Source organism: Coregonus lavaretus, assembly GCF_964263955.1.
Source record: "Coregonus lavaretus genome assembly, chromosome: 35".
NCBI classification, from domain to species: domain Eukaryota; kingdom Metazoa; phylum Chordata; class Actinopteri; order Salmoniformes; family Salmonidae; genus Coregonus; species Coregonus lavaretus.
The window spans coordinates 2,269,896-2,283,138 of NC_140022.1; the positions used below are offsets into that span (position 1 = coordinate 2,269,896).

The 13,243-nt window shown below is 41.9% G+C and overlaps 1 protein-coding gene across 1 annotated transcript; it reads left to right on the forward strand.

The window, feature by feature from the left end:
- The first annotated feature begins 5,041 nt into the window (after nt 1-5,041).
- Nucleotides 5,042-12,957, forward strand: LOC311109576 (uncharacterized protein). Its single transcript, XM_084152499.1, has 10 exons — nt 5,042-6,271; nt 7,048-7,101; nt 7,459-7,557; nt 7,661-7,768; nt 7,994-10,055; nt 10,184-10,273; nt 10,362-10,433; nt 10,577-10,666; nt 10,755-10,826; nt 11,378-12,957. The coding sequence occupies exons 1-10, from the start codon at nt 6,185-6,187 to the stop codon at nt 11,584-11,586; spliced, it is 2,943 nt and encodes a 980-aa protein (XP_084008625.1). The 5' UTR covers nt 5,042-6,184; the 3' UTR covers nt 11,587-12,957.
- The last annotated feature ends 286 nt before the right edge of the window (nt 12,958-13,243 follow it).

Here is a 13,243-nt window from a genome sequence, read left to right on the forward strand (position 1 = left end):
CTTAACGGTGGGGATGGTGTTCTCGGGTGATGAGAGGTGTTGGGTTTGCATCAGACATAGCGTTTTCCTTGATGGCCAAAAAGCTCAATTTTAGTCTCATCTGACCAGAGTACCTTCTTCCATTTGTTTGGGGAGTCTCCCACATGCCTTTTGGCAAACACCAAACGTGTTTGCTTATTTTTTTTCTTCAAGCAATGGCTTTTTTTCTGGCCAGTCTTCCGTAAAGCCCAGCTCTGTGGAGTGTACGGCTTAAAGTGGTCCTATGGACAGATACTCCAATCTCCGCTGTGGAGCTTTGCAGCTCCTTCAGGGTTATCTTTGGTCTCTTCGTTGCCTCTCTGATTAATGCCCTCCTTGCCTGGTCCGTGAGTTTTGGCTTGTCAGGTTTGTTGTGGTGCCAGGTTCTTTCAAAAAAAAAAAAAATGGATTTAATGGTGCTCCGTGGGATGTTCAAAGTTTGAGATATTTTTGTATAACCCAACCCTGATCTGTACTTCTCCACAACTTTGTCTCTGACCTGTTTGGAGAGCTCCTTGGTCTTGCATGGTGGTGCCACTTGCTTAGTGGTGTTGCAGACTCTGGGGCCTTTCAGAACAGGTTTATATATACTGAGATCATGTGACAGATCATGTGACACTTAGATTGCACACAGGGTGACTTTATTTAACTAATTATGTGACTTCTGAAGGTAATTGGTTGCACCAGATCTTATTTAGGGGCTTCATAGCAAAGGGGGTGAAAATATATGCACGCACCACTTTTCCAAATGTTTTATTTTTTTTCACTTTACCAATTTGGACAATTTAGTGTATGTCCATTCCATGCAATCCAAATAAAAATCGATTTAAATGACAGGTTGTTCTATGACGATGAGGGGAGATGCATATGTGAGTCTCGAGCTAATCGGACCATGGATATAAGAAGGCTTTCCCCTGAACACAACTTAATTGCACTCCTGACATCATACTTGAGTATTGAGCCAATAGCAGCATCTATATACACTGCTCAAAAAAATAAAGGGAACACTAAAATAACACATCCTAGATCTGAATGAATGAAATAATCTTATTAAATACATAGTTGAATGTACTGACAACTAAATCACACAAAAATTATCAATGGAAATCAAATGTATCAACCCATGGAGGTCTAGATTTGGAATCACACTCAAAATTAAAGTGGAAAACCACACTACAGGCTGATCCAACTTTGATGTAATGTCCTTAAAACAAGTCAAAATGAGGCTCAGTAATGTGTGTGGCCTCCACGTGCCTGTATGACCTCCCTACAACGCCTGGGCATGCTCCTGATGAGGTGACGGATGGTCTCCTGAGGGATCTCCTCCCAGACCTGGACTAAAGCATCCGCCAACTCCTGGACAGTCTGTGGTGCAACGTGGCGTTGGTGGATGGAGCGAGACATGATGTCCCAGATGTGCTCAATTGGATTCAGGTATGGGGAACGGGCGGGCCAGTCCATAGCATCAATGCCTTCCTCTTGCAGGAACTGCTGACACACTCCAGCCACATGAGGTTTAGCATTGTCTTGCATTAGGAGGAACCCAGGGCCAACCGCACCAGCATATGGTCTCACAAGGGGTCTGAGGATCTCATCTCGGTACCTAATGGCAGTCAGGCTACCTCTGGCGAGCACATGGAGGGCTGTGCGGCCCCCCAAATAAATGCCACCCCACACCATGACTGACCCACCGCCAAACCGGTCATCATGGAGGATGTTGCAGGCAGCAGAACGTTCTCCACGGCGTCTCCAGACTCTGTCACATCTGTCACATGTGCTCAGTGTGAACCTGCTTACATCTGTGAAGAGCACAGGGCGCCAGTGGCGAATTTGCCAATCTTGGTGTTCTCTGGCAAATGCCAAACGTCCTGCACGGTGTTGGGCTGTAAGCACAACCCCCACCTGTGGACGTCGGGCCCTCATACCACCCTCATGGAGTCTGTTTCTGACCGTTTGAGCAGACACATGCACATTTGTGGCCTGCTGGAGGTCATTTTGCAGGGCTCTGGCAGTGCTCCTCCTGCTCCTCCTTGCACAAAGGCGGAGGTAGCGGTCCTGCTGCTGGGTTGTTGCCCTCCTACGGCCTCCTCCACGTCTCCTGATGTACTGGCCTGTCTCCTGGTAGCGCCTCCATGCTCTGGACACTACGCTGACAGACACAGCAAACCTTCTTGCCACAGCTCGCATTGATGTGCCATCCTGGATGAGCTGCACTACCTGAGCCACTTGTGTGGGTTGTAGACTCCGTCTCATGCTACCACTAGAGTGAAAGCACCGTCAGCATTCAAACGTGACCAAAACATCAGCCAGGAAGCATAGGAACTGAGAAGTGGTCTGTGGTCACCACCTGCAAAACCAGTCCTTTATTGGGGGTGTCTTGCTAATTGCCTATAATTTCCACCTGTTGTCTATACCATTTGCACAACAGCATGTGAAATTTATTGTCAATCAGTGTTGCATCCTAAGTGGACAGTTTGATTTCACAGAAGTGTGATTGACTTGGAGTTACATTGTGTTGTTTAAGTGTTCCCTTTATTTTGTTGAGCAGTGTATTAAGAATGGGCTTAGGCCCCATAAAGTTCATAAACAAGATGGGCTTGGCCACCCCACCATCATACTTGAGTCTTTAGCCAACCGCAATATATATATTAGTGTTGGTCTTAGGCACTTATAAAGTCTGTAAGTCACAGCTCTAGGATCAGTTCAAATCAAATCAAATCAAATCAAATTGTATTGGTCACATGCGCCGAATACAACAGGTGCAGACATTACAGTGAAATGCTTACTTACAGCCCTTAACCAACAGTGCATTTATTTTAACAAAAAAGTAAAAATAAAACAACAACAAAAAAAGTGTAGAGAAAAAAAGAGCAGAGGTAAAATAAAATAACAGTAGGGAGGCTATATATACAGGGGGGTACCGGTGCAGAGTCAATGTGCGGGGGCACCGGCTAGTTGAGATAGTTGAAGTAATATGTACATGTGGGTATAGTTAAAGTGACTATGCATAAATAATTAACAGAGTAGCAGCAGCGTAAAAAGGATGGGGTGGGGGGGCAGTGCAAATAGTCCGGGTAGCCATGATTAGCTGTTCAGGAGTCTTATGGCTTGGGGGTAAAAGCTGTTGAGAAGTCTTTTGGACCTAGACTTGGCACTCCGGTACCGCTTGCTGTGCGGTAGCAGGGAGAACAGTCTATGACTAGGGTGGCTGGAGTCTTTGACAATTTTGAGGGCCTTCCTCTGACACCGCCTGGTATAGAGGTCCTGGATGGCAGGAAGCTTGGCCCCAGTGATGTACTGGGCAGTACGCACTACCCTCTGTAGTGCCTTGCGGTCGGAGGCCAAGCAGTTGCCATACCAGGCGGTGATGCAACCAGTCAGGATGCTCTCGATGGTGCAGCTGTAGAATTTTTTGAGGATCTGAGGACCCATGCCAAATCTTTTCAGTCTCCTGAGGGGGAATAGGCTTTGTCGTGCCCTCTTCACGACTGTCTTGGTTTGTTTGGACCATGATAGTTCGTTGGTGATGTGGACACCAAGGAACTCCATATCGTGTTAACATTAGTCACAAATATCTGACTTCAGTATAGTCTATAGCGGTTTCTTCATTAAGACTTATACAGTGGGGAGAACAAGTATTTGATACACTGCCGATTTTGCAGGTTTTCCTACTTACAAAGCATGTAGAGGTCTGTAATTTTTATCATAGGTACCCTTCAACTGTGAGAGACGGAATCTAAAACAAAAATCAAGAAAATCACAAAGTATGATTTTTAAATAATTAATTTGCATTTTATTGCATGACATAAGTAACATAAGATCACCTACCAGCCAGGAAGAATTCCGGCTCTCACAGACCTGTTAGTTTTCTTTAAGAAGCCCTCCTGTTCTCCACTCATTACCTGTATTAACTGCACCTGTTTGAACTCGTTACCTGTAAAAAAGACACCTGTCCACACACTCAATCAAACAGACTCCAACCTCTCCACAATGGCCAAGACCAGAGAGCTGTGTAAGGACATCAGGGATAAAATTGTAGACTTGCACAAGGCTGGGATGGGCTACAGGACAATTGGCAAGCAGCTTGGTGAGAAGGCAACAACTGTTGGCACAATTATTAGAAAATGGAAGAAGTTCAAGATGACGGTCAATCACCCTCGGTCTGGGGCTCCATGCAAGATCTCACCTCGTGGGGCATCAATGATCATGAGGAAGGTGAGGGATCAGCCCAGAACTACACGGCAGGACCTGGTCAATGACCTGAAGAGAGCTGGGACCACAGTCTCAAAGAAAACCATTAGTAACACACTACGCCATCATGGATTAAAATCCTACAGCGCACGCAAGGTCCCCCTGCTCAAGCCAGCGCATGTCCAGGATGCTTTTCTGCAAAGGGGACAGGACGACTGCACCGTATTGAGGGGAGGATGGATGGGGCCATGTATCGCAAGATCTTGGCCAACAACCTCCTTCCCTCAGTAAGAGCATTGAAGATGGGTCGTGGCTGGGTCTTCCAGCATGACAACGACCAGAAACACACAGCCAGGGCAACTAAGGAGTGGCTCCTTAAAAAGCCTCTCAAGGTCCTGGAGTGGCCTAGCCAGTCTGCAGACCTGAACCCAATAGAAAATCTTTGGATCTTTGGAGGGAGCTGAAAGTCCGTATTGCCCAGCGACAGCCCCGAAACCTGAAGGATCTGGAGAAGGTCTGTATGGAGGAGTGGGCCAAAATCCCTGCTGCAGTGTGTGCAAACCTGGTCAAGACCTACAGGAAACATATGATCTCTGTAATTGCAAACAAAGGTTTCTGTACCAAATATTAAGTTCTGCTTTTCTGATGTATCAAATACTTATGTCATGCAATAAAATGCAAATTAATTACTTAAAAATAATACAATGTGATTTTCTGGATTTTTGTTTTAGATTCTGTCTCTCACAGTTGAAGTGTACCTATGATAAAAAATTACAGACCTCTACATGCTTTGTAAGTAGAAAAACCTGCAAAATTGGCAGTGTATCAGATACTTGTTCTCCCCACTGTAGTTGGCTTATATGTTTGACTTGGTGGAGTGGAGCAGAGAGGGGGATGGGAGGCTGATCATTGATTGGCTGTAGTGTAGAGTGTGTCATACAATGTATCAAAATTCCAACTGCTAGCTCAAATTCTCACTCAAATGTACCACTAATATGAAAATCTTCCACAGACTGTCTTGCAGACTACTATGCACTGACAAAACATTTAGTGTTACAAATCATAGCTTAACATTAAAATATGTGATTTCAAATGACTAAATTAAGTTCAGACAGGCCTGTAATGTGCTCTCTAACATAAACATAAACTGTGTTGTTGCTGTAGACCTTTTCACAGATATAGGAGCAGTTGATCTCCACAGAATGTTAGCAGCCACTAATATCTGACTTCTGTATAGTCTATAGCGGTTTCTTCATTAAAACTTCTATTTGGCTTTAATGTATGACTTGGTGGAGTGGAGCAGAGTGGGGGAAGGGAGCAGAGAAGGGGATGGGAGGCTGATCATTGATTGGCTGTAGTGTAGGGTGTGTCATACAATGTATCAAATTTCCAACTGCTAGCTCAAATTCTCACTCAAATGTACCACTAATATGAAAATGTTCCACAGACTGTCTTGCAGACTACTATGCACTGACAAAACATTTAGTGTTACAAATCAAAGCTTAACATTAAAATATGTGATTTCAAATGACTAAATTAAGTTCAGACAGGCCTGTTATGTGCTCTCTAACACAAACATAAACTGTGTTGTTGTCAACCATTTCACAGATCTAGGATCAGTTGACCTCCACAGAATGTTAACATTAGCCACAAATATCTGACTTCTGCAGAGTGCACAAAAGTACCAAACTACCAAAAGTTTCACAGGTCAACACATCTCTGCCCAGGGTTGCCATGTATGCATTTTTTTGTTGTTTATTGAGGTACTTTGGAAACTTTGCCGCAGGTGAAAAGTTTTGGTCGCTGGGTGCAAGTTTTTATACTACTTCTATATTGCAACTACCAACATGGCATTTAAAAAAATCTATTAATTTCCCTGTAATCTGCTGAAATTGTGCTAGTTTTCAGGCTTTGAAGGCAGGTTTTGCGTTGACTTCCTAGAAATTCGTAATTGATCTGGCAAGCCTGTCTCTGCATGAGCACAATCACCTCTAAAGTAGCTGTGCAGCACATTTTTAAGGAACAGGAGGATGGTTGCAGATGTTTGAATTCATGCAAGAAGGTAAGCTATTAACTAAACTGCTAACCAATAGTTTAGCTAAAATTGAATTTGTATTTGGTGTATTGGCAAGCAATGCATGTTCCCGTTGTCTTTATTATTAATTAGTTAATGTTAGCTCACATATGTCTTTCGGTGGAATCCAACATGCATTGACAATGTTGTGTCAGATGTACTGCGTCATGACAGATTGAAATTGGTAGGCTTATCCAAACAATTCATACATATGCAATTGTTACTTTGCATGTTTCTACCTTATACTTATTTACTGCTTGCTAAGGGTTAGCGTGCTAGCTAACGGTTAGCGTGCTAGCGATGCTAACGATGCTAGCTTCTTTTTTTTTGTATGATGCTAGCTATGGTGGCAAGCTAGCTAATAAGTTTAGCATAATTGGTAAACATGTCTTTGATTCAGAATACATCAATACATTGTGGTTAACCCAATGTTACATGCATTGGAAAATAAAATTGCTAATGTAACTTGAATTGGTTTACAAGCTAGCTAGAAAAGCCAGTTCATTTTCATCTGTTTTGTCAAGCTATAAGCCTGCATGTGTGCTAAAATATTTAATTAAATCCCCTCATTAAATTAATATATTTAAGTTGCACCTGTTTTTTATAGCCCTTACCCAAAGACCATTTTTTCCGTTGGAATAATTTGGATGAAAATAAGAAATATGTGAAAGAAAATAAGAAATAAGTGACCAGATTGTGTTATTGAAAAGCATGGACATTCACATATTCACATATCTCCTTATTCCCTACACTCATTTTTAAAGATCGAAAACAAAATGGAAGATAAGAGTCCAGGAACATACAAAGCAACCAATGCGGTATGTTTTAAGGCTTAGCCTAGTTTTTTCTGCTTCGCCTAGTATTTAGAGTATGCTTGCCTTGCTTTAGCCAAACCACTCAAACTGATTCTCTTTTAGTCTATCCATAAAAGCAGATTCAGTTTCAGTTGTATCCAGGAACTTGCATAATCTGCTTATGTTATGCTTATGCTTGCTGTTTTACCTTGAAAGTAGTCTTAAAAAAGGAAATTGTAACAGATGTTTGTTGGACCTCTATTAGTCAATGATATCAGTCATTGGTGTCCCCCAGCCCATCCCCGATGTTGTGTGCAGAGCAATCATGTCATTCTATTAAGTCTCAACTATTCTTTTTGTAACTTGTCTTCCTTTACAAAGGCACTGCAGAGGCTAAGAAGACGCATGGAAACTCTAAAGAAACATCATTCAACTTGTGAGGCCAGATTTGAAAAGGAAATTATAAATCCAGAAGCTCAGGTTTGTCAATTGTTTAGAGTGAGGATACTGGGGATGGTTGAATCGTTATAATATCCTATTGCCTAATTTGCACATGACTAATATCATTTTATTGTATCCTTAGATGTCAGACACTGAGGTTGCCAGTACCTCTGAGGCTGCCAGTACCGCTGGGTCGAAAGTCCATGTGTTGGATGATGCACCGCCATTGATCAGAACAGACAGCATATTCGTAAGTTAAAGTGTCATTCAACACCAGCACATACTGTAAGTTCTTGTGAATCAGCTTTGTAAATCAAAGATGGGCAAGTCTGCACTTTCATCCTATATTCATTGTATTATAACAAAATCTAAATTAGAGGAGCACAGAGCCATAACTAATCAAAATGTGCCGGTGTCCAAATACTTTCTGTGTTATCTGTCTAGTTATCCAATATACTTTTTTTCTTCAATACAGTTGACCAAAGCTATGCTTGGATACAAGACTGATGACTCAATAACCAGCATTGACAACAGTGAAGATGATTATGTCCCAAGGTCATCAGAGGAAGACGATTCCGCTGAATTTTCAGAACCAAAGACAAGGGTGGACAGCAGTAAACACGATGATCTAGTCTCAGAGGGAGACAGTTCAGATAAATTAGCGGGTGTCAAGAGAAAGAAGCAATACAAGAAGACTATCAAGAGATGCAGAAGTTCCTCAGAAGAAAACAGCTCAAATGGAGAATCAGAACTCAAGAGAATGAAGCGATACGAAAATACTTATAAGAGATGTACTAGTTCCCCAAAGTCGAACACTAGCAGTGAATCATTGCTTGTAATGAATGTCTCAGAAGTAGATGGATCCAAAAAGTACCACCAAAAAAAGCACTTCTGTCTGTTTTGTGAGCAACCGCAATCCAAAATCGCCCGTCATTTAGAACATAAACATGGGGATGAAATGGAAGTAGCTACTGCACTTCAGTTTGCAAAGAAGTCAAAAGCTAGGAGACTTCAGCTGAATCTCCTTCGCAAGAAGGGGAATCGGGCACACAACATTCAGGCACTTAAAGAAGGAAAGGGGGTTTTGGTACCATGTAAGCAAACAAGTGATGACAAGAGCAATCACCAGGACTATCAGCATTGTTTTGCCTGCCATGGGCTCTTTAAACGCAAATCTATGTGGAGGCATGTGGCAAGGTGCACACTAGCACAAAATGTTCGTAAGGAGATGCCTGGCAAAACCAGAATCCAGGCACTCTGTGCTAGTGCTCAACCGGTTGCTAAAGGAGTCAGCGAGAAGGTCTGGAAACTTGTGAGTAACATGGCTCAAGATGATGTAGCCCATGCAGTAAAAGAAGACAGATACATCTTGGCATTGGGTGAAAAAATGTACAACAAGAAAGGGGAGAACCCCTCACAACACCAGCACATTCGTCAAACTTTGCGAGAACTAGGGAGACTCGTGATTAAAGGTAGAAAGGTGACACCACTGAAAAAGATGAAGGATTATATCAACCCACAACACTTCCACCACATCATAAAAGCTGTCAAAGAAGTGACTGGCTTTGATGAAAAGACAAACAAATTTGAAAAAGCAACCTTGGCCACAAAGCTTGGGCAAAGCATCCAGAAAATTGCAGACGTCATGGAGGGTGAAGCTCTTATTACCCAGAATGAAGAAAAGTTGAAGCTAGTCCGAGACTTCCAAGGCATCTACCGTCTTCGCTGGAATGAAATGATCTCTTCTGCTGCATATCGTACACTTGAACAGAGGAAATGGAACGCACCGCAGCTTATTCCATTAGCAGATGATGTTAAAAAAATGCACATGTACTTAGATGAAAAGCAGAAACAATACTACAACCAACTGTGCGATGAGAAAACCTCAAGAAAATGGTGCAATCTAGCAAAAGTGATACTGGCTCAGATTATTATCTTCAACAGGAAAAGAGAGGGAGAGGTGTCAAAGATGTCTGTGGCAACATTTCACTCCAGGGACAAATCCCCACTTAACAAAGATGTTGCAGTGGCGCTAACAGAGGTTGAGAGACTGCTCTGTGCGCATTTTGAACGCATCGAAACCTGTGGGAAGCGTGGCAGGAAGGTGCCTGTAATCCTCACTCCAGTGATGGTGGAATCTTTAGAGCTGCTTATCAAAGAGCGGTGCTCATGTGGAGTGAGCGAAGGTAATATCTACTTATTTGCCAGGCCAGGATATGATACACATTTTCGAGGGAATGACTGCATCCGCGTCTATGCCAAACAATGTGGTGCCAAGTTACCTGAAGCATTGTCATCAACTAAACTACGAAAACAGGTTGCCACCCTCTCCAGAGTGTTAAATCTCAATGATACAGAACAGGACCAGTTTGCTGACTTCTTGGGTCACGACATTCGGATTCATCGAAAGTTCTACCGTCTTCCAGAGGGAACGCTTCAGTTGGCAAAAATAAGTAAAATACTGATGGCGTGTGAACAGGGCAGATTGGCAGAGTTCAAGGGGAAAACTCTGGATCAAATAACCATCAGTCCCAGTGGTAAGTTTACCCCCAGTGTTTAGTTTAATGGCAAAATGTTTACACTTTGATTTGTTTTGCGCAGATTTAGCTTGCCTCAATTTATCATTCTTCCTTTGGCTGTCTTTTACAAACTGTTATGTCTGAAGAAATGGATGCTGCAGCCACTGATTGCGCATCAGAGAGTGACTCTGAGAGAGAGGAGTCGTCTGAAAAATCCTATGAAGGAAATCTGACAGGTATGCCTATACCTTATATACACATGGACCTATTCTTAATTACAATGTACTGTTCAAAAATGACATGTTTTCCACTGATATTTTCCAGGAGAGATGTCAGCAATTCAGGCCAAAAGGCCAATGACCAAGGGAAAGCTGGGACAAAAGAGAGGCCCACACGGTAAGCATGTTTCCTGCTGCCTTCATTCAGTGCATTTTCACTCTGGCAAAAAATGCTGACTCTTATTTGTTATGCACTGATTTAACTTGCCTCAATTTACCATTCTTCTTTTGGCTGTCTTTTACAAACTGTTATGTCTGAAGAAATGGATGCTGCAGCCACTGATTGCGCATCAGAGAGTGACTCTGAGAGAGAGGAGTCGTCTGAAAAATCCTATGAAGGAAATCTGACAGGTATGCCTATACCTTATATACACATGGACCTATTCTTAATTACAATGTACTGTTCAAAAATGACATGTTTTCCACTGATATTTTCCAGGAGAGATGTCAGCAATTCGGGCCAAACAGCCAATGACCAAGGGAAAGCTGGGACAAAAGAGAGGCTCACACGGTAAGCATGTTTCCTGCTACCTTCATTCAGTGCATTTTCACTCTGTAGTGTCAACTTATGGCTGTACTGTGCTGGTCCAGATCAATTCTGTCTTCATCAGTTAGTGTATTTCCAACCATGCCAGCACAGAACGGTTGAGTTTGGATTGTACACAAGTCAAGACATTAGATCTGGAATTAGTGTGTCAGGATAGATGATAACACAGAAGGATTACCACACTTTAGATTGATTTTCTTGGAGGTAGGGAACTTGATTGAATACGTATTGCTTTTATTAGAAGGTTTACATTGCAAACAGATTGTTGGGTTTAGATTCCATACAGATTGAGTCTGCCTTGATGTCAGCATTGCACATTCTTCTCTCACACGCTTATCTATGTAGTTATTTAGTTAGGATTGTTAGCTTAACTTCATCACACTCTGAATATATATCTGCAACCTTGTAGAGTTAATAGAAAGAGAGGTTCAAGTTCATTGTAGTCAACCTTTTAATAAAAAATAAAAAAATGTGTGGCATAATGTAGTCATGTATAATGCAATCTCTTTCCAAAGGTGCCAAAGGAACAAAAAGGTATTGGTCGACAATAGAGGTGGATGCAGTTGAAGATTCCTTGATGAATTTTATCAGAATGGGAAAAACGCCTGGAAAACAAGACTGTGAGAAATGCATTGCTGCTTCTCCCCAAGCACTAGTAAACAGGGACTGGAGAGCGGTGAAGTTCTATGTACACAACAGAATAATTGCAGATCAGAGAAAATAAGTGTAGACTAGGGTTCTGCTCTATCCAAATTTTCATTTCTTATATAGTAGCTAGCAACTGAATGTCACTTTTGTTTTCTTTGGGTTTCTTAGCTTGTATTACATTGGAGAAATTAAGGTTCTTAAATGGTTATTCCTTAGTTCTTAAGGTTCCTGAGAGAACTCGGTTCTGCTTTATTTTAAGTTCTTATGAATGTTTCATATTTACAGTTGAAGTCGGAAGTTTAAATACCCCTTAGCCAAATACATTTAAACTCAGTTTTTCACAATTCTTGACATTTAATCCTAGTAAAAATTCCCTGTCTTAGGTCAGTTAGGATCACCACTTTATTTTAAGAATGTGAAATGTCAGAATAATAGTTGAGAGAATGATTTATTTCAGCTTTCATTTCTTTCATCACATTCCCAGTGGGTCAGAAGTTTAGATCCTACCAAAAATGAATTGAGTGTATTGCCTTTAAATTGTTTAACATTTCGGGTAGCCTTCCACAAGCTTCCCACAATAATTTGGGTGAATTTTGGCCCATTCCTCCTGACAGAGCTGGTGTAACTGAGTCAGGTTTGTAGGCCTCCTTGCTCGCACACGCCTTTTCAGTTCTGCCCACAAATATTCTATAGGATTGAGGTCAGGGCTTTGTGATGGCCACTCCAATACCTTGACATTGTTGTCCTTAAGCCATTTTGCCACAACTTTGGAAGTATGCTTGGGGTCATTGTCCATTTGGAAGACCCATTTGCGACCAAGCTTTAACTTCTTGACTGATGTCTTGAGATGTTGTTGGTGTTCTTCGGCTTGCAAGCGTCCCCCTTTTTCCTCCAAACATAACGATGGTCATTATGGCCAAACAGTTATATTTTTGTTTCATCAGACCAGAGGGCATTTCTCCAAAAAGTACGATCTTTGTCCCCATGTGCAGTTGCAAACCGTAGTCTGACTTTTTTATGGTAGTTTTGGAGCAGTGGCTTCTTCCTTGCTGAGCGGCCTTTCAGGTTATGTCGATATAGGACTCGTTTTACTGTGGATATAGATACTTGTGTACCTGTTTCCTCCAAAATCTTCACAAGGTCCTTTGCTGTTCTTCTGGGATTGATTTGCAATTTCCGCACCAAAGTACGTTCATCTCTAGAAGACAGAACGCGTCTCCTTCCTGAGCGGTATGACGATTGCGTGGTCCCATAGTGTTAATACTTGCATACTATTGTTTGTACAGATGAACGTGGTACCTTCAGGCGTTTGAATATTGCTCCCAAGGATGAACCAGACTTGTGGAGGTCAATTTTATTTTCTTCTGAGGTCTTGGCTGATTTATTTTGATTTTCCCATGATGTCAAGCAAAGAGGCACTGAGTTTGAAGGTAGGCCTTGAAATACATCCACAGGTACACCTCCAATTGACTCAAATGATGTCAATTAGCCTATCAGAAGCTTCTAAAGCCATGACATCATTTTCTGGAATTTTCCAAGCTGTTTAAAGGCACAGTCAACTTAGTGTATGTAAACTTCTGACCCACTGGAATTGTGATACAGTGAATTATAAGTGAAATAATCTGTCTGTAAACAATTGTTGGAAAAATTACTTGTGTCATGCACAAAGTAGATGTCCTAACCGACTTGCCAAAACTATAGTTTGTTATCAAGACATTTGTGGAGTGGTTGAA